At 41.7% G+C, this 23,408-nt stretch overlaps 1 protein-coding gene and 1 long non-coding RNA gene across 2 annotated transcripts; one reads left to right on the plus strand and one right to left on the minus strand.

The window, feature by feature from the left end:
* Positions 1-874: 874 nt before the first annotated feature.
* LOC133369885 (uncharacterized) lies at positions 875-11,426 on the minus strand. Its single transcript, XR_009759010.1, has 3 exons — positions 11,235-11,426; positions 9,895-10,150; positions 875-1,177 (listed from the first exon to the last, which is right to left on the minus strand). It is a non-coding gene; the product is annotated as an uncharacterized LOC133369885 (long non-coding RNA).
* SNRPA1 (small nuclear ribonucleoprotein polypeptide A') lies at positions 11,382-23,112 on the plus strand. The gene is made up of 9 exons (XM_061595626.1): positions 11,382-11,696; positions 13,378-13,525; positions 13,710-13,788; positions 18,292-18,338; positions 18,859-18,961; positions 20,076-20,155; positions 20,581-20,656; positions 21,192-21,285; positions 22,797-23,112. The coding sequence occupies exons 1-9, from the start codon at positions 11,615-11,617 to the stop codon at positions 22,853-22,855; spliced, it is 768 nt and encodes a 255-aa protein (XP_061451610.1). The 5' UTR covers positions 11,382-11,614; the 3' UTR covers positions 22,856-23,112.
* Positions 23,113-23,408: the final 296 nt, after the last annotated feature.

Consider the following 23,408-nt stretch of genomic DNA (forward strand, 5'->3'; position numbering starts at 1 on the left):
GTGTACATTTGTCAAAACTGCATACAAAATGTATTTATTAGGAGACGTTTACATTAAAATTCTGAGTTTTTCATAAGGATGTCTTTTTAAAAAATCACAAGTTGCTGCAGAAATGTGGATAACCAAATTTAAGATTAGAAAAATGAGAAACTGAGAGGATCAAAACTGACAAATCCTCGCATCCCTACATTTCAGATGTTGTGGGATAATAACTCCCATTCTCCTGACTGTGATCATGCTGGCTGGGCCTGATGGGAGTCCCCAGCAACCTCTGAAGGGCCACAGGTTCCCTATGCTTGCTCTCATTAATCGGGCAGCAGATTTTAAAAATATTGTTAATTAATTCTGTTGTAAGAATTTCAAATGAAATGTACAGGCTTCCCATAGGTATCTGATTGGTCACTGGGAGAACAAAATTCTGGACTAAATGGGCCCTTGACCTGATTCAGCAGGGCTGCTATGGATGTTCTTATTGCACAGTCAGGAAAGAATACCTCTTCTGAGGTCGTGTACGCCAAGGATAGTCAACGTGGTGCCCTCCAGATGTGGTCTTTCAGATGTTGACTGCCCTGGTATAAGTGATGATGCATGAGTGCATTATCTTAAATATATATATAGTGTTTATATATTTAAATATAGTGATTTTGTCTTCAAAACAGTCGTACATATGTAAATTTATGCTGATTTGATTGATTAATAGATTTATCAAAGCTCGTATAGTTCACTAACTGTTTTTTATTTATTTATGAAAGTATTTATATACCACCAATTAGTACAATATAACATGGCAATAATATATACAATAAAATATGCAATAATATACAACAATATATATAATAAATTCTAAAACAGCATCATTAAAATAACTGGCTGATCAAAAAATAAAATAAAAGAGTTACATATGCCTGTCTACATAGAAAGGTCTTCAAGAAATTGAAATGGACTGTCTTCAAGTCGATTCCGACTTATGGCAACCGTATGAATAGGGTTTTCATGGGTAAGTAGTATTCAGAGGGGGTTTACCATTGCCTTCCTCTGAGGCTGAGAGGCAGGGACTGGCCCAAGGTCCCCCAGTGAGCTTCATGGTTGTGTGGGGATTCAAACCCTGGTCTCCCAGGTCGTAGTCCAACACCTTAACCACTACACCGCACTGGCTCTCAAGGTCTTCAAGAGACTCCTGAAAATCAGAAGTGAGATTGCCTGTCAAATCTCTGCATTTTTTAAATTCAGTGACAGCCGTAATATTGATCAGCATGATGAGATACCAAGGGAAAGGAAGTGATTATTTAAAAAAAGCATATATGATTATTTTTTTACTTACGATCTTTGCCCTCCCTCCAAAAATCTAGGCTTTACAGTGGGACCCCATCATACTGATTGGGCCTGCAACCACTTAGCTTCAGTGAGCATAAACATGCTTGTAGCACCAGGCACTCCTAGAACATCTGACAGGCCCCAAACAACTTTTTCTGCTGCTTGCGAGGTGCCTGGATAGAAAACCACGTGGGAACCATATGGAAGCTGCTCAAAGCTCTTCAAAAGAAGAGCAAAGTGTGAGCACGGCCATTAAATAAAAATAAATTCCACCAAGAAACCTTGGCATCTAGCCTACATGCTTCTTGATCCACCAAGCAGAACATAGCCCATCACCCATATATGGTGGCCCATCAGGACCTGGGTAGATCTCCTGATTTGGCTGCCTGCTTGGGGTACAAAAATGGGAGGGTATGGTATGTGTTGATTTGGCAAGGTTTGGGTAGGTTTGATCTACCAGGGAAGAAAATAAGATTGCTTCGGAAGTATGTGTGTCGGTTTAAATTGAGCTGAAGATGCTTGCTGTAAGCCAGGATTCCCAAATTGTAGTCTGCGAGCTTCATTCAAGTGGTCCATGGCATATCTGCATTAAATGTTCTTATTAATTTTTAATTGTATTTTATTGGTGCTTTTATTTACTGTATTATATTGCAATTTGAATTCTGTTCATTTCTATATAATAAATGAAAGTAACAATAACAATACAATTAAAAATCATAAAGCATCTAGCACAGCCCTTTACAGTTGCTACAAAAGGCACAAAAACCATGAGGGGGTCTGCCAAGACTCTCAGCAATTTTCAGGTGACCTGTGGGGAAAAATGTTTGGAGACCACTGTTCTAATCTCAATAGCAAGGATTTTTTAATAATAATCATAATCATTATTATTATTATTATTATTATTAACAATAATAATAATTATTGTTATTATTTCCATTTCTCTCCCACCTTTCCTCCAAGGAGCTCAAGGTGTCGTACACACGTGGTTTGCCCTCTCTCAATTTTACCCTCACAACAACCCTATGAGGTAGATAATAATTATGTTTAGTCAAGGAAACATTTTAGTCCGCTAAATGTGCATTTCCATGATAGGGTTGGGCCCAGTAGGATCAGTAGATGGGACCGTGTCAACTTGATACTGAATTTCCCCTCTCCATCCTAAACCTGAATTGCTGATGCTTCTGCAGTTTCTGCTGCACCTCAGTGCATTACATGCTAGGTTTTGCATGCCTCCTCAATCTCTTGGTGAAGATGGGGCATGCCCTCCCTAATCATGCTGCCCAGTGAATGTTCATCATTAAGGCCAGCCACATGCCTCCGGGAAGCCTGCAAGCAGGGCATGGGCAAGAGGACCGTCCCTGTTGTTTGTCCCTACCATTTAGTGTTCGGGATGACAGCATCATATATTTTAATTCCAGTTCAATTCATCTGGTGCCATTATCACTTGTGTAGTCAAAAATGCAAGAACTTCACCCAAGAACCAGGGGTGTAGCAATTGGGGGGGAGCAAATGAGGGCATTGCCCCCCCCCAAATGAAATTTCAGTCCCCAATTTTTTGGCAGTGCAGTAACTTAAAACTTCAGTTGAGCTTTTAGAAATACAGTTTAGGCATCCAAAGGGAGGGGCAGGGCAGAGTTACCAAGGGAATGCGAACATAGCAAATACAAGAGTTAAAGGTGTGAATGAAGTGAACGCAAACCTTGATAGATGGGGGAGGGAGTTGGCAAACCTAAGGGTTTGCAACTGGAGGAAGGAAAAGTGAAAAGGACAGTACTGTTATGCACTGCAGAGCATCTCCTCCTCCCCTGTAATGCTCAGCCAGCCTCTGTAGGTGGTGGGTGTTATTGGTGCATCTGATGGGTGTGCCCAGGCTTTTGGGCCTAGAGTCTGTGCAGCAGCCTAGCCTAATCCAGGGCAGGACCTGAGAAGAAGCAGAGAGGTGAGCGAGCTGGCTCTCCAAAGCCCAGGAAGACTAATGAGACCTTACTAACTTATTCCAGGTAATGGGGAGCTGGAATATTGTGTATGTGCGTGTGCATCTCTGGGGGGCATTTCTTCCGTAGTTCGTTAAAAAAGTTGAAAAATATATCCTTTCAATCCTTTCAAGCTGATTCCTTTTCTGAATAGTTTTGAAGAATATGATGTGACTAGAGCCTTTGTTGCGACAGTTTTAGACCTCCACCCGTGCAATCAATATAAATAATTTACCTTATTTAACTTTTCTCACGCAAACCTATGTGCTATCAAAATAGGGTGTATGAGATTTGCTGGCACTGGCAGAGCCATCAGAAGCAGTGTTAGCTGGCTGGCTCGGGGCCTTTCTGTAGAACAGAGACTGCTGATTCTAGCACCTGTAGTTCGGAGAGACGTATAGTTCCTATGTGACATGCTGTCAAGCATTTTCTTAAGAAAAGTAATGTTTATAGGTATTAATTTAATTTTTAAAGTGAAACTTCTGTTAATTGCTTTCCTGGCATGGCAAAGGAGACCACGATAGTTGGCAGCTGCCTCAGGAGAACTGAATTCACAGTTCACAAGCTTACTAAAACATTGTACCTGTACAAGGAAGCCTTTCCACTCATGTACACTTTGTATGCTGCAGGACTTGCCTTTGGTGCATCTACAGCTGTGTGGAAATTCATTCTCAAAAAAACTGACGTACAGTCTTTCAATGCTTTATCAGAAAAAAGCAGACTTAGTAAAGGAACATATTTGAAGGAATTTCAAGTGAACAGTTCCTCTGCAAGTTTGCAGAGTAATCATGGCACATTAGACTCTATTAACAGTTCAGATCATTATGGTAGGGTGACTTGCAGAATATACATTTACTTCCTAGTCACTGTTTAGTTTACAGTTATTTTGCATGTGGAAAAAACTATATTTTAAACAGATTTGCTGTTTTTAAACTTCACAAGGCATAGTTCCTAATTAAAATGCATAGATTGGGGTTTATTTTTGTCATTATCTATGCAACTCCACCCCCGAAACCTCTTTTATAGTTACTGATGCCCCAACACTTTTCCCTCCCCCAATTTTTGTCTCTGCCTACCCAATGAAAATTGTCTCGCTACACTCCTGCCAAGAAAGTGGTGTCAGGAGAGTCGGACTAACACCAAGGCTTGCGGAAGGTAAACATGGGAAGAGCCATGGCTCAGTGGTAGAGCACATGCTTTGCATGCAGAAGGGCCCAGGTTTGGTCCGACATCTCCAAGTAGAGCTGGGAGAGACACTTGCCTGAAACACTGGGGAACTGCTGCCAGTCAGTGCAGACAATATGGAGTTAGATGGACCAATGGCTAGACTCATATTTAGAGAGGGATCTCCCCCCCCCCAAAAAAAATTAGCCTAATGAGTCCTGAGTATGTCAGTGCCCATAGAATACTGACTGGTGGTTGATGGGGGGAAAACTGACAGCCAGATGGGAAGGGAAATGGAACAGAGCGGCTGGAAATTGCAGGTGGAAGAAGAGAGACAGAGATATGGAAAGGGAGAACTATCCGCTTGTTTGGATAGGTTGTTTCCTGGTTCACATTGTGAAGCTGTTTTTTAAATATCTCCAGTCATGGAAGTAAGAGTTGCACGTAGATACCAATAAAGAAATCCAAGATTTAGGAAATCCAAGTGTAGCTTGAATTAGGCACCAGTTTGTCCACCACCACCCTTTATAAAAAAAAATCCACGGTGGACTCAGTGGACATAGAATGCTGACTGACTGTTGTGGATGAGGGGAGTGGAGCGGAGTTACACTGCAACAATTGGGGGGATGCATTCAGATGAACCTTCCAAATGCATTGAACAACCACATCAGAGTCCCAAGGCTGTGCAGGCTGGCCCTGTGCCCAGCTGCTAACATCCTCAGCAGCTGTGCATTTCTGCACCATCACTGGCTGTCTTGAAGGGATTCACACACTGCTATGCATGGAGATTGCATTCAGATATTACGGCTAATAGCCTTTGATAGACAATGGTTGGGAAAGTATTTATGCCCAACAAACCACAAGTTAAGTGATTGTCTTAGGGGAGGGAAGCCATCTGAGTCAAAATCACAAGTGTGGGATTCAAACCTGCCGGGAGAATCTGGCTTATCCTGTTGCAAGAGTGTAGACCTATGCCAAATGTGGGGTATGCCTTTGCAAGGTGTGATACAATCGAGGGCCTTTGGTAATCATGAGGAAACATGATTTTTCTTGCATAGTCACAAAAGCCCAGTAGAAGAGGAGAACGATTGTGTGGGCCCATGATTTATATGTTCATTTCCTCTCTAGCCCAGAGATGTAATTATTTAAACGTCCTATCCTGTCATCAGCATGTCCAGATCTTCTGCCTCCCTTTCTCTGCAAACAGGAGCCATGGTAGAAATGCCAGCGCACTCTAAGCAAATACCACAGGGGCAAAGATGCTAATAGACTGCTGCATTTAATGAATGAGCAACTCCAGGTGCTGAACACAGCTACAATCAGTGGCAGAGAGGGGAACAGTGTTCTGGTTTCAGAGGGTAAAAGAAGAGTTGATGATGGCTGTAAGAACCACCATAAAGGTTACCAGTGGCCCAGGCTATCATGTTTAAGTTGGAAAAAAGTGATTTGAACTTTTCTCAAAATGTAGGCAAAGTGGGAGAGGACAATGCCGATTTTCTGGACAAAGAGAAGTGCTGAAGGTTCAGGCCTATGGGAGGGCCTGGCCATGTGTCCTGGAAGGCTCCTTAATTCTAAATGTGTGCAAATAGGCTACAGTTGCTCAGTGGGGAGGCAAGTGTGTTCTGTACATGCATAGATTTTTTAAAGAAAAAAATGTGGGTTTTTTTCTAAAAAAAGCTCCAACTGTTGTAACCTTTTCTTACGTAGGAGTTGTTTGAGCCCCTTGGTCATTTTGGTTGCCCTTTTCTGACCAAGGGGCTTGAACAACTCCTGCGTAAGAAAAGGTTACAACAGTTGGAGCTTTTTTGAGGCATGGCAACCAGAACTGTACACAGTATTCCATGTGCAGTTACCTCATAGATTTGTATAACAGCGTTATGATTTGGGCAATTTCTTAATGGTCCTTAACATAGAAATCACCTTTTTAACAGCTCACACATTCAGAGTTGACATTTTCATCAAGCTATCCACCACTACTCAAAGCCCTCATTCCTGATCAATCACTGCCAGTTCAGACTCCATAAGCATAGATTTTTTGTCCAACTTGCATCACTTTACACTTGGTTACATGGAATTACGTTTGCCATTTTACTCGGCTTGAAGAGATCATTTTGGAATGAGTCGCAATCTCTTTTTGTTCTTACCGCCATGAACAATTTGGGATCATCAGAAAACTTGGCCAGCTCACTGCTCATCCTTAACTCCAGGTCAGTTATGAATGAGATTTAACTGAGTAGATACAGTTAAGATTGTGCTGTAAGTGTGTTTAAGACTGCAACTTAAGGTAGTCAAATGTGTTCATGGCAGAGCAGGAATGGGAGTCCAATTTAATGCCCAGGTGTTAAGAGTTTTTGGTAGATATAAATGTTATAGTGGAGTGCAGAAACAACTGGTCTGTTAAGACTGGTGATTGAAAGAATAAAGAAAACTAAGGTTTATTACTACAAGAGACAAAGTCATACATGCTGAAGCAGCCATGCAGTTTCCACTCAGGGAGCCGTTACTAATTAACTGAGAACAAAGGGAGGAATGGGAAGAGTAAAGCCTGCAAAAACAACAAACTCTTTAGAGGAGATAGCAGCAGAGGAAAGAATAGATTGCCTTTTTTCTATCCCCCCATGCCCCACTGGTTCAGGTCATTTGCAGCATGCATTGGTGCTTTATTCCCAACGCAAGGAACTTCAGAAAAAAAGGAAAGCTCACAAAACTGATTCTTGGGGGAGAGGGTCTTATGTCCTTCCAGTATGAGAATGGACTATTTATTCCTAATCTCCTCTTTAACCATAAGAAGACTGATCAATATTCTTCCTGGAAGGAAAGGGATGCAGCCTCCCAGTAGCCTTCAGTCTTCTGGCCAATGGAAGAGCCCAAAAAGTGCCTCCCTTCTGCTCTCCACTCCTAGCACTACTGGCAGTTTTACAAAAACGTAGTTTGAATTCAGATTTGCACACAATATGCAGACAAGTTGTTTATAAGCTCAGGGCCAGAAAAAAGACTGAATTTCTGCATCCATCTGTCAATTTCAAAATTCTGGGAGTTGTAAGAGTGAGAACTAGGTCCGTTTTGCACAGGCATGGAGTTGTTGAAGAAAAACACAACCGTCTATGCCAAACAACTTACACAGACAATTTGTGCCACTTCAAATCATTTTTAGAGCCCATACGGGACATAAAGTCCTGTGTAGTTTCATCATTTTCAGAACAAATCTGTTTGGTATGCCACCAATGCACCCAATGTACAGGTTAAGGAATGGCACAAAGAATTTTCCTAACAGCTCACTCCTATGCATGTTTACTCAAAAATAAAAATTACTGAATTCAATGGGATCTACTCCTAAATAAGGCTGAAATCCTAACTCCACACATGGGAATAAGCCCTGTTGAGTTCAATAGGTCTTAATTTTGAGTAGATGTGGTTAAAATTGTGCTGTAAGTGTGGGCACATCCATAATGTACTTTAATGTGGATAGATCTTGTACATCCCTTAACTTTCCATCATTCATATGTTTGCCTACAACCACTGCTTTCTCCCACTTTATCATCCTAAACCCCAATTTTTCCTACCCTGCTTTAATCTGATTTTTTGGTTGGGGGAACTGCATGGAAAGCACTGCTTATAAGGCATCTTCAAATAGCTTACCCCAGGTTTTCCAAAGTGGGTGGTTAAACACCACCTCAGCCTCCTCCCCCAGTAGGCAAATGTATTCACAGCAGATCAGGGATGGTAATCCAGGACCACGATAAGCACAACTTAATGCCAGGCAGAGAGAGAAAAAACATGGCAGTGCAGCCATTAGACAGTAAATGTCCTTGGAAGAATGACTTTGTTATGCACAACCCAATCTCCAATCAGTGAGAGCTTTCAAGAATGCCAGCACGTACTTCGGGTTTGGTTTCCTTAGAATGAAGGTCACTAAAGACTGCGGTGTCTTTGTGATATATAGTTTTATTTACACATATATACAGGCTGAGCACAAGTGGGAGGGCTCACAGCATTAGCACTGCAACAGATTTTGCTCCTCCATTTGGTTTCTAGGCAGAGAGGCAAAGCCAAAGTTCTGGATTCTGCTCTGAGAGCAAGTCAAGTTCTGCATCTTCCTAGATACAGACAAGACTGGCCTCTGGTCTATAGTTCTCTTTTAGGCTTATGTGCACACTAGTTCCCTTAAAAAGGAGCAAAAGTTTTGTCTGGTGCAGTTTGAAATGAATCTGCACCCAGCTGTATACAACTTTCTTGTTTGAATGAAATGTACACAGCTCCGCTGCTGATGTCAGAACTTTTAGGACCACCCACAACAAAGCATTTCCATTGAACACACCTGGGAATCTCAACGGGTTGATCAGCCAAACAGTTTTGAAGTCAGTGTGAAGTCAATTTGAAGGGAAAACACATCCGATCTCAAAAATCCCAGATTTTGAGTAAAAGGGCAGAGTTTGACTGACATAGTGTGTCCCTGGATTCCCAACAGAGGTGGAGATGCACTGAAACCAGTATAACTGCAAATGTGTCCATAACCTTACATTCACCAGTGACATCACTTCCAGCTAGGGGCGGGAGGCATCTTCTGGAAGCATCTCCAGCTAATAATTTTGATACTTTAGTTATGCAAAGAATACTTTACAGACTTGGCTAGAGCCACTAATTTAACAAAGAGACTGGTTTGACCCCATCAGCAGCCTCTTCTACAGAATCCCATCTTACAGATATAAGGTATGGAGGGAACCCAAAGATGACATCCAGACCACCACCACCACATCCCATAACAATTCTTTAGAAGTAAGACTTGCCTTAATTACTTTCCAGTGCCTATTAATCCTCTACTTTTCTTGTGTCCTTTTGTATTAACTTCACACTCGTGGTTGGTTGACTGGAACCAAAAATGCTCAATGACTTTTAGAATAATCAGCTGTGGTTGAGTGTGCCACACTGTGGTTTAATAATTGACTGGCAAAAATGTAGGTTTCCAGTGGTTAGCCACCCATTGCGTTCATTGCCAGCTTTTAGTGATATCTGTTACCTGGATCTGCCCTGACATAAAACTAAAACATTTTTCTTTGTTAAACATCTTTGTTTGATGCTAGTCTGCCACCAAGTGGTCTTCAGTGAAAGCAAACTAAAAATTTTAAAGTAGGTATGACAGAGGTCACAGCTGCTGTGGCCCAGGGGTGCTTCCAGAGGACCGGTTTATTGAGCATTCATTCTGATATGTTTGCACAAAGTTTGCAGGGAGACTTATGTTGGCTATTTATTGAGCTGTTTATTCATTCTGATTTGTTTGCAAGGAGATTGTATGATGTCACATCGATTGTTATCCCACACTTTCCAGGTAACTTTCCTTACTGGTAAAAGTCCTTTTTTAAAAAAAAAAATGATTTATTTTGCAAGAGCACCAAATCCACTTTAATTGTGTAATCTGAATTTGCCAGTATGCATGGAATCTCACCTGCAAAATAGCTGCAGTCTGAAAGCTCAACAGCTGTGGGAAAGGTAGGCTTCAGTCATTTTGTGCTGTCAGCCATCAGCCCATCTACCTCAGGATTGCCTCTGAATAACAGTTTCTGGGAATCACAACCAGGGTGAGAGTGGTCTTGCGCTCAGGTTCATGCTTGCAGGCTTCCCATAAATAATGGGCATCAAGTTGGCCACTGTGAGAACAGGATGCCTTTGGCCTGATCCAGCAGCCAGGCGCTTCTGATGTGCTTAATTCACCAAATGGCAAAATAAGAATAAAACAGAGAGGGATTTATCAGGCACATGTACTGCAGAACAGGAGCTTGTCATTGGAAAAGAGGGACAGTTGGAGCATATGTATGAGTGCAGTTGTATAGGCACTTGCTTGTGAGTAGTCCTACTGAACTCAGTTGGATTTGCTTCTGAGTAAGCATGCGTAGATTTATGTTACAAGAATTGCCATATTGCTAGGGCTGATTTTTAACTGGATCTAATTAAGAGAGGGGGGCAGGTTTATTCTAAGCTTTTTCTCTGGACTGCACAAGCAGCCAGCACACTGCCACCCCTGAACTAAACAAGTAATTTGTCCCATAATTTACTGTTAGCAGAGCTTTTTTTCTTCCAGTGCTCACCAATACAGAGCACCGGTACCTCTTTTTTTTTTGCTGCCCATGACTGCTATTTTGTGCTGGCACTCACAGAACTTTTATCAATTTATGAGCAGTGACACCTCCTTTTTTATGGGAAAAGCCTGACTAGCAGTATAAGGTTATAAAGATTTGAAAGGAACCAGTATTGAGCTTCATTTTCTATTTTTTTCATCTCATACTGAAAGCGGGATTAGACCAAGATGAAGGACGTGTGAAAATTGGAGGGAGATATATCAATAATTTAAGATATGCAGACGATACCATACTACTAGCAGAAACCAGTAATGATTTGAAACGAATGCTGTTGAAAGTTAAAGAGGAACGCACAAAAGCAGGACTACAGCTGAACGTTAAGAAGACTAAAGTAATGACAACAGAAGATTTGTTCCATGAAGGAACCACAGACCTGAACTTACGAGGTCTGAACCGGGTGGTTTATAACAGATGCTCTTGGAGGTCGCTGATTCATAGGGTCGCCATAAGTCGAAATTGACTTGAAAGCACATAACAGCAACAACCTAGCTCCTTATTAAATCCCATATGCTCAATTGCACAAAAACATATCTCACGCTACACAATTTGTTTTGACAGGGCACAAAATGTGTCTAGCAGCACGTTACATTAGAGGGGCCATATGCATGTCTACTCAGGAGGAGCAGGGCTCAATCCAATACACACTTACCTTGGAGTAAGTCCCAATAGAGCTTACTTCTGAGTTGACATGCAATGGATTGCAGCCTGAGTGTCGCTGTGCACAGTGGAGCTCACTTCCGGCTAAAAGTACTAAAAGGACTGCTGCAGCCGTAGCCCGGCTTCGCAAAAAAAAGCGGGCAAAAAGCTATAACCTTTCTGAATGCGAAGCCTCTGCAGGCCTCAAGAGCGAAAAGCGTTATCAAGGCGACGTGCAAGCGCCTCTCGAGCTCGACGCTCGACTCCTTACCCTTACCTCTCCGTGGCTCGACAACTCGGCTCTTCGGGCTGCGTAGCGGCGGGGCGCATGCGTATTAATCCAGCTCCTCCATCGGCGGGCTAGTTAGGGTTTGGTGCGCGGTGTCCGGGAAGATGGTGAAACTGACGGCGGAACTCATCGAGCAGGCGGCGCAGTACACAAACGCTGTGCGAGACCGGGAGCTGGATCTGCGGGGTGAGAAGGCCGGCTCTATGGCTTGGGACCCAAGTCTTCTTCTGAGTCGGGGACGGTGACTCGTGAGGGTCACGCTTGGCCTAGTAGGCCTGATGAATGAATAGGAGCCGGTCTTGGGCCTTAGAGGGTGATGGGAATTAACCACGGATAAAGAGAGGTGCCCAAATATTAAGACAGGCTCGTTCTTGTGTTGGAGAGATGTGGACGAGAGTGGCTTGGAACAGTATTCGCCTAGGAGGGATTGGAGAGGAAGTTCTCTCTTCATTCCCCAGATATGGGAGAGGGGAAGGGCCGTAGCTCAGGGCATCTCCTTGGCGTGCAGAAGGTCCCAGTTCAATCGCCAATGACATCTGCAGGTGGTGCCAACCCCCCTCTGAAACTCTGGAGAGCCAGACAGTGTAAACAGTGCTGCACTAGATGGCCCAATAGTCTTCCTATGTTGGTATGTATGGTGTATCAGGGAGACATTATTTTTCATCCTCTTTTTCTGTTATATGTGTATGTATATATGTGTATTATAGAGCACATGTGCACTAATGAATGTAAGAAAAGCCTTCTGGATAAGGCCGATGGCCCATCTAGTCCAGCATCCTGTTCTCATAGTGGCCAACTAGATGCCCATTATGGGAAGCCCACAAGAAGGCTAGATTGCAACAGCACTCTCCCCTCCTGCAGATTCAGAGGCATACTGACTGACCATGAAGGCAGAGCATAGCCATAATGGCTAATAGCCATTGATAGCCTTAACTTTTGTTTATGTGTACACGTATACTCACATGTTACATATACATATGTATAATTTTCATTTGTGCCTGTGGTTACGTTGGTAGGACAAGGATTAGATCTTAATGGAATGGGGGCTGTTAGGAATAACAAGCAAGGTTAGCTTCTCTTCGTCCTTCCTTCCCTTTTCATGACTGTTTCCATTCACTTTCTCCCATATAAAATGAGTGGCTGCCATTTGTGTGTTTGAGGACATGACAAGTACTGTCCAAGCGACCCCCAAACACTGAAGTTTGGGTAGAGGTTCATATCCCTTACCAATAGGGATGCTTCAGTTGGGTGCCCTGGACCCTCATATGACTTGACAACATGCAGACGTTCCCATCACTCTCTCACATGTGTACACATTGTATTTTTAGTACTTTGCTTATTTCATAGATTTATGTACCGCTTTGTACCAAAACAGTATCTAAGCTGTTTACAAAAGTTAAAAGATAGAATGTATAACACAGTATAAAGCAAAAACAAAACCTTCTGGAAAAGATGAGACCTCAGTTGTTTTTTGAAGCTTTATCACATTCGGTCCTCCCCATATTGCAAGAGGGAGGGTGTTCCAGAGGTTTGGGGTGACCACAGAAGGCCAGCACCTGAGAAATCATTAGATGACAGTCTGCCAGTGATGGTATAGTAAGCAGGTCCTCCTCTGAAGATCTTCTGTGTGGTAGGTATCCAGGCTTTGAGTTGCTTGGAGCTTTATATGTCACCAGGAAAACCCCAAGTTCTGTTAGGAGTTCATCTCTATCCTCTCAGACCTATTTGAAAGGATTGTTGTAAGGAATACTGAAATGATAATTTTCTGTTAAATGTTATCTGATGCATACTCAAAATACAGATATTTTCCCTTCCCTATATTGGCTGCAGCTAATCTTTTCCTTTTGGTCCCATGCTGCTTCCTCAGGATATAAGATCCCAGTGATTGAGAACCTAGGTGCTACCTTGGACCAGTTTGATGCTATTGATTTCTCTGACAACGAGATTCGAAAGTTAGATGGGTTTCCTCGGCTGAAAAGACTGAAAACATTGCTGATGAATAACAACAGGTTAAGGTGAATGTCTTTCCAACTACAGTTTGAGGTCTCTTTGGCCACAGTGGCAGTTCTTGATGCTCTCTACTTCTTGTACCACTTATCCAAGTGCAAGCTTAAGAGCAACTGAAGTTACAGCAAGAGGACAGAGCTATAAATCAAATTAATGTGATTTTTTTCTTCTTCTTTTTCTTGTTTCTTGTAGCCGAATAGGTGAGGGACTTGAACAATCTTTACCAAATCTTGAGGAACTCATTCTTACCAACAATAATATAATGGAGCTGGTAAGTCAAATAAAGAACAAAAGAAATTGGAATAATGGAATAACATACTGTAAACCGCCCAGAGAGCTTCGGCTATGGGGTGGTATACAAGTATAATAAAATAAATCTGTACAATCACTAGGAAGGCCTAAGATCAGGTCTTCACACCTTTTTTGATTTCTTAACGTGAGGAAGCTTTCTCAGTGACGATTTTACAAATTCTGACTTAAGACCAGATGCAATGTAACAACTAGTACCAGTGTTTCCATGTTGGTGCTTAAAATAATGCAGTGGCCCAGGTTGCACATAAACGCTAAACTATGGTTTAGTGTTTACCTCATGAGGTGGAAGAGCCTGAGCCAGACTCTGCCTCGTGCGTTGTCCTCTTTCTTCCTCCTGTGCAGCCATGAGGAGACTTCAGCCGTGTTTAAATCTTGCTTTCTGCTACTTTATTTATTTATTTATTATGAGATTTGTTAGTCGCCCATCTGGCTGGTTGGCCAGCCACTCTGGGCGACGTACACGTTAAAACAGTATATAAAACAGTTAAAAGTTTAAGAACACAGTAAAACTAGCCCGTTCCAAAAGCCTGCTTAAAAAACCAAGTCTTCAGGGTCCGGCGGAAGCTCATTATAGACGGGGCATGGCGTAGATCATTTGGGAGAGAATTCCACAGGGTGGGGGCCACAATTGAGAAGGCCCTCTCTCGAGTCCTCACCAGTCTAGCTGTTTTGACTGGTGGGATCCAGAGAAGGTCTTCTGAGGCTGATCTTGTTGAGTGGCATTCCTGTCGATGCTGGAGGCGCTCCTTCAGATAAGCTGGGCCACAACTGTATAGGGTTTTAAAGGTTAAGACCAACACCTTGAATTGGGCTCGGTACACAACCGGTAACCAATGTAACTCCTTCAACACAGGAGTGATGTGATCTCTACAGCGGCCGCCTGTAATCAGACGCGCCGCTGCATTTTGTACCAGCTGTAACTTCCGAACCGTTTTCAAGGGTAACCCCACATAGAGCGCATTACAGTAGTCTAAGCAAGTGGTGATCAGCGCATGTACCACCGGTGGGAGCAGATGATTGGGAAGGTAGGGGCGTAGCCTCCGTATCAGATGGAGTTGATACAGAGCTGCCCAGCTCACCGCTGAAACTTGAGCCTCCATGGACTACTCTAGATTTGTCATGGCAGATGAACCAGTGATTGTGATTTATAACGCATTCTGATTAGTTTTAACAAGCCAACTTCAGAAAAAAAAAACAGTTTGAAGTTGCTTCATTTTGAAAATGATCAGAATTCGTTATAAATCAAGATCTCTGGTTCGTATGCGGTAGTCTTCAGTCTTTTCAAACCAAGGACCCCAACTTTTACCCCATACATGCGGTTGAGGACCCACTTCTTAATTTGTATTGTTGTTGTGCTGCTGTTGTGACCCACCTTAAGTCAGCTGTGACACAGTAGTAGGTCACAACCCACCAATTGAAGACCAATGCAATTACAAGCTAAGGGGAAAGTGCTCATCCAGTCGCTCTAGAGAAGGGAGGGGCTCATTCCATGTCATGCATTTAGCACTAAACCGTGGCTTAGCATTAGATGTGACCACAGTGTCAGTTAAGATGATTTTATCTTGCTGTTTGTTGATAGAAAATTAAAAATTACCAGGTGACTTCTCTCCCTTCTTTTCCTTTGCTGATCTGACATTAAGGGCAGTTTTTGTAATGGTAACTATTTAAAAAGTGAATGGCGAGAGAAGGGGAAAGAGAGCTCTCTTTTGCAATGAATTACTGAAGTCGTGGCACCTCAGCCTTGCCCCATCACAAACAGAGTTAGCCCCCATATAGTATACACCACTGGTGAGAACCTCTTTCCATATGAGAGGCAGTGTGGTGCAGTGGTTAGAGTATTGGACTAGAACCTGGGAGACCAGGGTTCAAACCCACACTCGACCATGAAGCTTGCTGGGTGACCTTGGGACAGTTGCAGTCTCTCAGCCTAACCTTCCTCACATGGCTGTTGTGAGGATAAAATGGAGAGGGAGGAGAACCATGTATGCCACCTTTAGTTCCTTGGAGGAAAGGTGGGATATAAATATAGTAATAAATGGTAAAAAAAAAAAAATTGGACTCCAACTCCCATCAGCCCCAGCCAGCCTGGCAATGGTTGGAAATAATGAGAATTGTAGTCTTGCGACATCAGGTGGACCACAAGCTTACCACTGTTGTACTCCGATGTTGAAGCACAGTCCCAGCTATAGAAGACCGAGAAACTTAGATGAGCAATGACCAGAGTTGCTCTAGATGCTGCCAGTTTGATATGCTGTCAAGATCAAGAGAAGAGGTGGTAGAATTTGATTCCTCCAGAGGGCAGCTGAGTACAGGGACTGACCCACAATAATGAATTGACATAGGTGTGGTTGCTCAAAGAAAGCAGCAGTGCCTGTTGCCAAGTTCCATCGGTGTCAACCTGCATGTGCTCTTTTTTCATGACTGAAGCTTGCCCCACCTTGCAGAGCAGCACTGGCACAGTGATGAACAAACCATGACTGTTCTCCCTCTTGTAATCACCAAATAGCAGTGCTGGTTGGTCTCTTCTTTCTCTAACCTCAAAGAAAGTAATAGCAGCATTATCAGGCAAGGGGCAAATAATATATAAAGATAGCTGTAACTTGTACTGTGTGCCTAGTGACCAATAGGAAGACTAGAGCAGACAGTGAAGAGGTCAGAAGATTCTGGTCCCATGCCATGTAACCATTATTTCAGGATGACAGTAGGTGCATATCTCAGCACGGTGCTGAAATCTAATAGCAAAACCATAAACATTGAATAAAAGTAACAAAATCCATGTTAAATGGAAAATATACTCTGTGGCATACAGGAGTTTTTTTATGCGCATGGGATTCTGAAGTAGATAGTTTTTTAAAAATTAAAGTAAATTCATTGGGATGGCCAACTTTTCTGTGTTGAATGCCAGAACAGGAATATGGCTGACATAATCTTTTACAAGGCTCCAGCCTCTGCTGTCACTGTTTCTCCCTCCCCCCCCCCAGAATAAACAGTCTTTTCCGCCTCTTTCTGTTTCTTCATCTCTCCAACTAACTACTGCTTTTCCCAGCTAAGGTTCTGGGGTGGGGGGTGCCTCTAGGTTGGAGCCTCATAGATTACACAGCTGTAACCACCACCAGTTCCTTTGCATGTGCGTGGAAATAAATGGATTTGTGGAAGAGGTTTATTTTGTTCCAAGGCATACATGCACGCTAGAGGCTTTTAATTGAATTTATCTGTTTACACATAAGAGGGTCACACAGAGTCACAGTTTAGCAATCCTTGGGTAGTGTTTATACTTAAGAGAAACTCCGGGAAGGAAGTCTTACTTTATGTTTGCATGTTGTGGGTCAGACTTTTATTGTTTATGGCTAAAGGTCTTTTCAAAAATTCAAACAAACGCAAAGATACATTGTGCACCAAACTGCATTTATAAATATTGAGAATTAATGTTGCGTGTATAAGATACAGTGAATTTGGGGGGAGGGAATCAAGGATAATACAAGCAGTAAAATCAGGACACCACGACAGCTATCCCTGACAGCTCTTTTGCCTGGATTTTTGAGGCTGCCAGTGCAAACAGATCCTAAATGTCACAAAGTCACTGTCTAGCAATAGGTAACATACCTTTTCCAACACAGCTTTTGAACATAATCCTGTTAAAATAGTGCCTAGAGATTTAAATCGAGATTCCAAATACAAAGGACAAAATAAAAAGTAGCATGAAAGTTTCTACAAAGGCATCTACACAGAGCCGAAAGAGACTGATGTCTGCCAACTGTCATGGCTGATTGCTTGGTCTGAAAATGAATAGCCATAAAGGCTTGCCTGAGCTTAGCAAAAGTAAAATTAACCATATAGACTCTACGATGACAATTTTTATATATCCAAGATCTCCTCGAAATCTTGAACTTAAATTGCTCTATCCAACAATGTGCTTTGTTAACATACAGTTTTTGTCATTTATATCTGTGTATGAAAATAGTGTCCATGCTGTCCACATATAAGATTAGTACACATTTCTCCTTTGGCGCACATGTATGCAGAGAGAATAAATGTCCAGTTGGAAATGACACCTGTATAGGATACAGCTGGTATTGTAAGCCACACACACCCTTGCTGAAGATCTGAGTAATCGAGTGCAAAAAATTGGTTGAGAATAATTTCTCAAATGGAAACTGAGCCTGTGAATAAGTTTTTGTTGTTGTTGTTCTACATACTTGATTGTATTTTGGAATTAAACATAATACTGTGGATTAATGGTCTTGCCTTTAGAATGTGAAACAGCACAACTGAGACAAGTATGTTTAACACATTTCAAGCAATGGGTGTTAAGCATAACATTCTTAAGCTATGAAGTCTGAAATGCATTCAGTAATGCTCATTCTGTAGCATAATAGATTCTTCTTGAGGGAGCTGAGTTTGAACTGAACAACGTACATTTACATGGTTTAAAACTAACTACATTTGTGTTTCTCTTATTCAGGGAGATTTAGATCCCTTGGCAACTGTCAAATCACTAACATATCTGAGGTATGGGATATTCATTTTTGTGACTAAGTCTTATAATCTGCCTTCCAAACATCTGTCCTATAGTTCCAGACTGGCAACAAGATCTGCCAGATATTTTTTCTGAAGCCTTATGATTGCGATAGCTTGGTTTTTTTCCTTTCGAAAAGCCACTCACTGGGGTGGTAATCAAAGCTGTTATTTTAAATAAAATATTGTAATTGTGTTACTTTTGGTTATTAATCTCCCTTTAATTATTCAAGCACATCACCTCTTTAATAATTCAAGCACATCACCTTTTGAGCCCAGTTCTCAAAGTGGCTAGTAAGCCAAAACATAATGAAAGGGTCGGTGGGGCTTGAGGCATGTAATTTGTTCTGGCCTCTTAAGAATAATTACTCAAATGTTAGTAGTAAGGGCCTGAGAACTTTGGAGATTGTGGGGAAGATGCATGGCAAACGTGGAAATTGAACCAAAATGTTCCTCTTCAGCATTACCTGTATTTGAATTGTAAAAATATATTTCTCCTTTTCCGTTCCCTTAGTATTTTGAGGAATCCTGTGACAAATAAGAAGCATTATAGATTGTATGTAATCTTCAAGGCCCCACAAATCAGAGTGCTGGATTTCCAAAAAGTGAAATTAAAAGTAAGTCTCTCAGCACTTGTGAAGTATGTCTCCTCAGAAGCTATGCATTTAAATACTTATTTCTTGAGTTATCTCTTTGTGGCTTCAGTATAACATTATTTTCACAGTGTAACATTTGGTTATGGGTGTGGTTCTGCAAATGTAATTCTGAATGCCATTCCCATGGCCACACTGACCTCATGGCCACACGGATCTTCACATTTATGAATCGGCAATCATAAATCTGGAAGCTTTTTATTTGAATCTATATTTTAGATTTAAATGGTAATTGAAATAAAACTAGGAATGTCCACCTCCAACCAGCAAAAGATGCTAGAGCATTTTTCCTGTACCTTGCCATGTGTTCAGTTCTTAGAAATGGGGATGTATCTACTCCCGATAGCTGTGGCTGAAGGAAGGAAAGCTGAACATATCAAAGTAATGAGGTTAAATGTATTTATTAAAGTATTTATAACCTGCACTTTTTATAGAAGCATATCAAGGCAACTTGCAATGTGCAAGACACAATAAAATATAAAAACCAATAAAAACATCATGAAAAGCAATAATAAAAACATCAGTAAATACCACATCAGTTAGAGAAAAGTTCATGTTACAAAGGCCTGTCTAAAAAAGTTCAGTTTTCAAAGGTTCGGTTCCCTGGTGGAGGCCAACCGAAGCTCAGTGGCGTGGGGAGCCACCAAAAGTTGCCCCATCAGAGGATCGTAGTGATTGAGATGTAACATAAGGAATCAGGCCACCCTTAAGGCACTTTGGGCCCAAGTTGTTTACATTAAATGTAGCTTCTCATGCAACACATTCATCTATACTTCTGGCTCTTAGGTGACTCGGATCGAGTGCGTTCCCTTTTTTGAGGTGGGATTAATAGACAGGAAACGCTGTGTGGTGGGGAATAGCTCAGTCGGCTCTCTTGCCACAGAAAGTAGATCTTTGGGTAGAGTTGTAGATTTCAGTAGGCCCAGGTTTTAAGGCTTCATCTTGACATCGCCATGCTTTTTCATTGATTGCTGCTCATCATGCCACTTCCTTTTGGGGGAAAAGAAGCTATATACACAGTAAGCATGCTCCTGTTGTTCTTGCATTAACTTTGTGTGTGTGTGTGGTATCGCTGTAGGAGCGTCAGGAGGCAGAGAAAATGTTCAAGGGCAAGCGGGGTGCACAGCTTGCAAAGGATATTGCCAGGAGAGCAAAAACGTAAGATACGGATAACCACTTTAAACTGGTAGTCTCCTTCAGAAACACCACAGCCAATTTGAAAATTCACTTGGGCTGTAAGAAACTGGTTAGCACCAATATTGCCTAGTTCATGAATGGCAAATGTTACTTTTTATTATTCTTCTTGATGAGTACATCATGAACGCTAAACAGTTTAACATCCAAGCTAGCAGCTTAAACAACATGCACTGTTTGTATTTTGTTTCAAAGACTCTGTAAAAAGGGATGTGGGAAGGTCATCCGGCTGGTGTTTCTGAAGGAGCTATTACTTGATTGTATCAGTTTGTTAACAAAGATAAGATACTACACCTGATTGATCAGAGCTTCTGAAGGCTTCTCTTTGGAAGCTCGAGAAGCATGATGTTGACTTTGAGTTTAACAATGCTTTTTTTTCCCTTCTGAAGTTTCAACCCAGGTGCTGGCTTGCCAACTGACAAAAAGAAAGCTGGCCCCTCCCCAGGAGATGTGGAGGCAATCAAGGTAATGCTTTTCAGACCTGCAAAGAGAGGAGTCAACCAGGAAAAGCAGTGAAAGGCTTGACATAAAAGCATTACCTGTCATCAACTTCTAGAAATTTAAAGAATATATATGTGTGTGTGTGCAGTTAGCATGAAACATTTCTATGCTTTTCGTTTACTGACATTGATTGTGTAGCTTTTCTTTGCAAAAGGGAAGTATGACTTCTTTAAAAGCATAATTATCTTGCTCCTTGTTGCAAAAAGCAAGTTTATAAACACAACCTGAAGGCTAGGGGTAGATATCTGTAGGTTAAAAAACATATTTCATCATGGAACAAAAGCTAAAATGTAATGGATACTAAAATGTGACCCTTGAAGTGGCATTCATTTAAGCTCTTCTTAACCTGGTGTGTGGAGAATTGTTTCGAGTTCAGACCAGTCTTGTGCACTGTTACTGTCACAGTTCAGTTAGCACTTCTGTTGGCGCTTCTGTGAAATAGGCATTAAACTAAATGTTGGCAATGTTGCATGAATGACCTTTGATCTTTTCCTTTAAGAATGCCATTGCTAATGCCACAACTCTTGCTGAAGTAGAGAGGCTCAAGGGCTTGTTGCAGGCTGGTCAGATACCTGGCAGAGACCGTAAAGCAGGTAAGGAATATCTTCAGATGCTTGTAGAGCATTATTTAGAACAGGGTGGGTCACCCCTTTTCTTCTTGGTACCCCTTTTTTCCCTTTTCTCTCCCTTTCTTCCTCCCCACCCAGGGAAGGAATAGTTTGCACTTCTCAGAGGTCCAATCACTAGCAGAGGGCTTTTTCCACCTCCTTCTTCCATTTCTCAATCTGTTTTGGCTTCTTTTTCCCCACTGTAGGCCAAGGGCTCCAAGAAATCCTTAGGGTGCTGCTTGTCCACCCCTCATTTAGAAGTCGTAGCTGGTCATTCATGCAGGGCAGTTTTTGTTGTGGGAGACTCCGTGCTTTTAACAAGAAACCATGGATGGGGAACCAGCAGCCCTTCAGATAGCGTTGGGCTATAGCCAGCGTGGCTGATGGGTGGGGTGTTGGGAGCTGTATCCAGCAACATCTGGAGGGCCACAGGTTTCCCACCCCTGGCATAGACCAACTTGACACTTGAATAGAGCTTGATTGGTTGAATTTTTGCTTCTTCTGTAATACAAACCTTCCATAATATGTCTCATCCCCTTTCTTTCAATAAAAACAAGCACATTTCTGTTTAGAACAGGGACTGAAGAAAGCAACCAAGCCGGGGAAAGCTGGAGAAAAGGAACGATATCTAAATTAAGCATATTTCAAGGCAAAATGACTCATCATATAGGGACCTCATTCTCTTAGCAGTGGTTGACCTTTGTCCGAGCTGCAACATTTTGAAATGCTGGCAAGGGTTGGATAATTGAATTGTTCCACCATAGAAAATAATTAACTTCACACAGAAATCTGGCATAGTAGAAAGATATTGTGAGGGAGCATTCCATCATGTGAGCTCCCAGTTCCAGTATGTAATGGTGCAGCTGAGATGCAGGTTTGCCACCAGAGGGAGAGAGAATCCTGAGAAATATACATCACTGAGAAAATTTTACTAAGGTGTGTGCCCTTATATCTTTAAATTCTTTATTCTTCAAAAATAGAAGAATCCAATTTATTACATATAAAGTTAAGATATACCATGACTTAGCAGCAGGCAATCTGCTTTACACACAAAAGGTCCCAGGTTCAGTCCCCAGCATCTGCAGGTAGGACTGAGGCTGTTTCCTGTTTGAAACTCTGAGAGCTGCTGCCAGTCAGTGTAAACAAGGCTGAGCCACATGGGCTAGTGGTCTGACTCCATATAAAGCAGCTTCCTATCCTTAAGCAACTTAAACACTAGAAAACAATGATATGCAAATTTGACTTTCCTGGCTACAGTAATTAGAATGACCTTAAGTGCAGTGTGAGGCACCAAACAAGTTAAGAATTTGAAAATTCACTGAATGCAAGTGAGCCAAGTTTGTTTGAGATATCACAAGTCCATCCTTGAAATACTGTACTTCCTTAGAATGAAAAACAGTCTTGTATAGTCATTACTTCTTCTGAAAGATGCTGATCTTCACATTTCTGGTGGACAAGATTATTAATGTAATAATAAATTGCTGTCTTTTCCTTAGGCCCCATGGATAACGCTGAAGAAGAGATGGAGGAAGATTCAATTGCCAACGGATCTTAAAATGCTTTTTTTTTTTGCATCTGGATAGTCAGCAGAACACTTTGTACCATTGTCTGTTTTTCAAAGCCTTTTGATTTATTGCTGAAGTGGAATTTTTTTTGTGGTTTTTGTTCAGAAGCACTCTTGTGAATTGTATTTTATACTATACATTTTGAAGCAAAATTAAAACTTTTTCCTTAATGCATTGTAAATTTGATACAAGCAGTGTGTTTTAAACTAATGTTAATGCAACCTTATTTTCTGTGTAACACCCCCTGCCCCCAAGTTTGTGTATATTTGTGTCAGTGCTACATTTGAGTGGCAATGTGTACTAGTTCCCTCTGTCTGTCTACCTGTGACAGCGAAATGTTAAATCATCAGATTTTGTCTCTAAGGGCTGTCTTATACCTTTCACCTTTCAAATCATCTTGGCCCAGTTCAGCTGTAGCACCAAGTCAGAGTTTGGCAGTACTGGAACTGATCTTCTATTTGCACTTGCCCCTTCCTATCTGTTTTGCTTCAATTTGTTACTTCCTGCTTTGATCAAACCATAATTTGCCATTGCATTTAAAGT

This window comes from Rhineura floridana, chromosome 14, assembly GCF_030035675.1.
Source record: "Rhineura floridana isolate rRhiFlo1 chromosome 14, rRhiFlo1.hap2, whole genome shotgun sequence".
NCBI lineage: Eukaryota > Metazoa > Chordata > Lepidosauria > Squamata > Rhineuridae > Rhineura > Rhineura floridana.

Coding starts and splice junctions, on each gene's coding strand:
- SNRPA1 (XM_061595626.1), top strand. CDS start 11,615: ATGGTGAAACTGACGGCGGAACTCATCGAGCAGGCGGCGCAGTACACA. Junction 20,156..20,580: donor ATTGCCAGGAGAGCAAAAAC/GTAAGATACGGA, acceptor TCCCTTCTGAAG/TTTCAACCCAGGTGCTGGCT. Junction 21,286..22,796: donor TGGCAGAGACCGTAAAGCAG/GTAAGGAATATC, acceptor TCTTTTCCTTAG/GCCCCATGGATAACGCTGAA.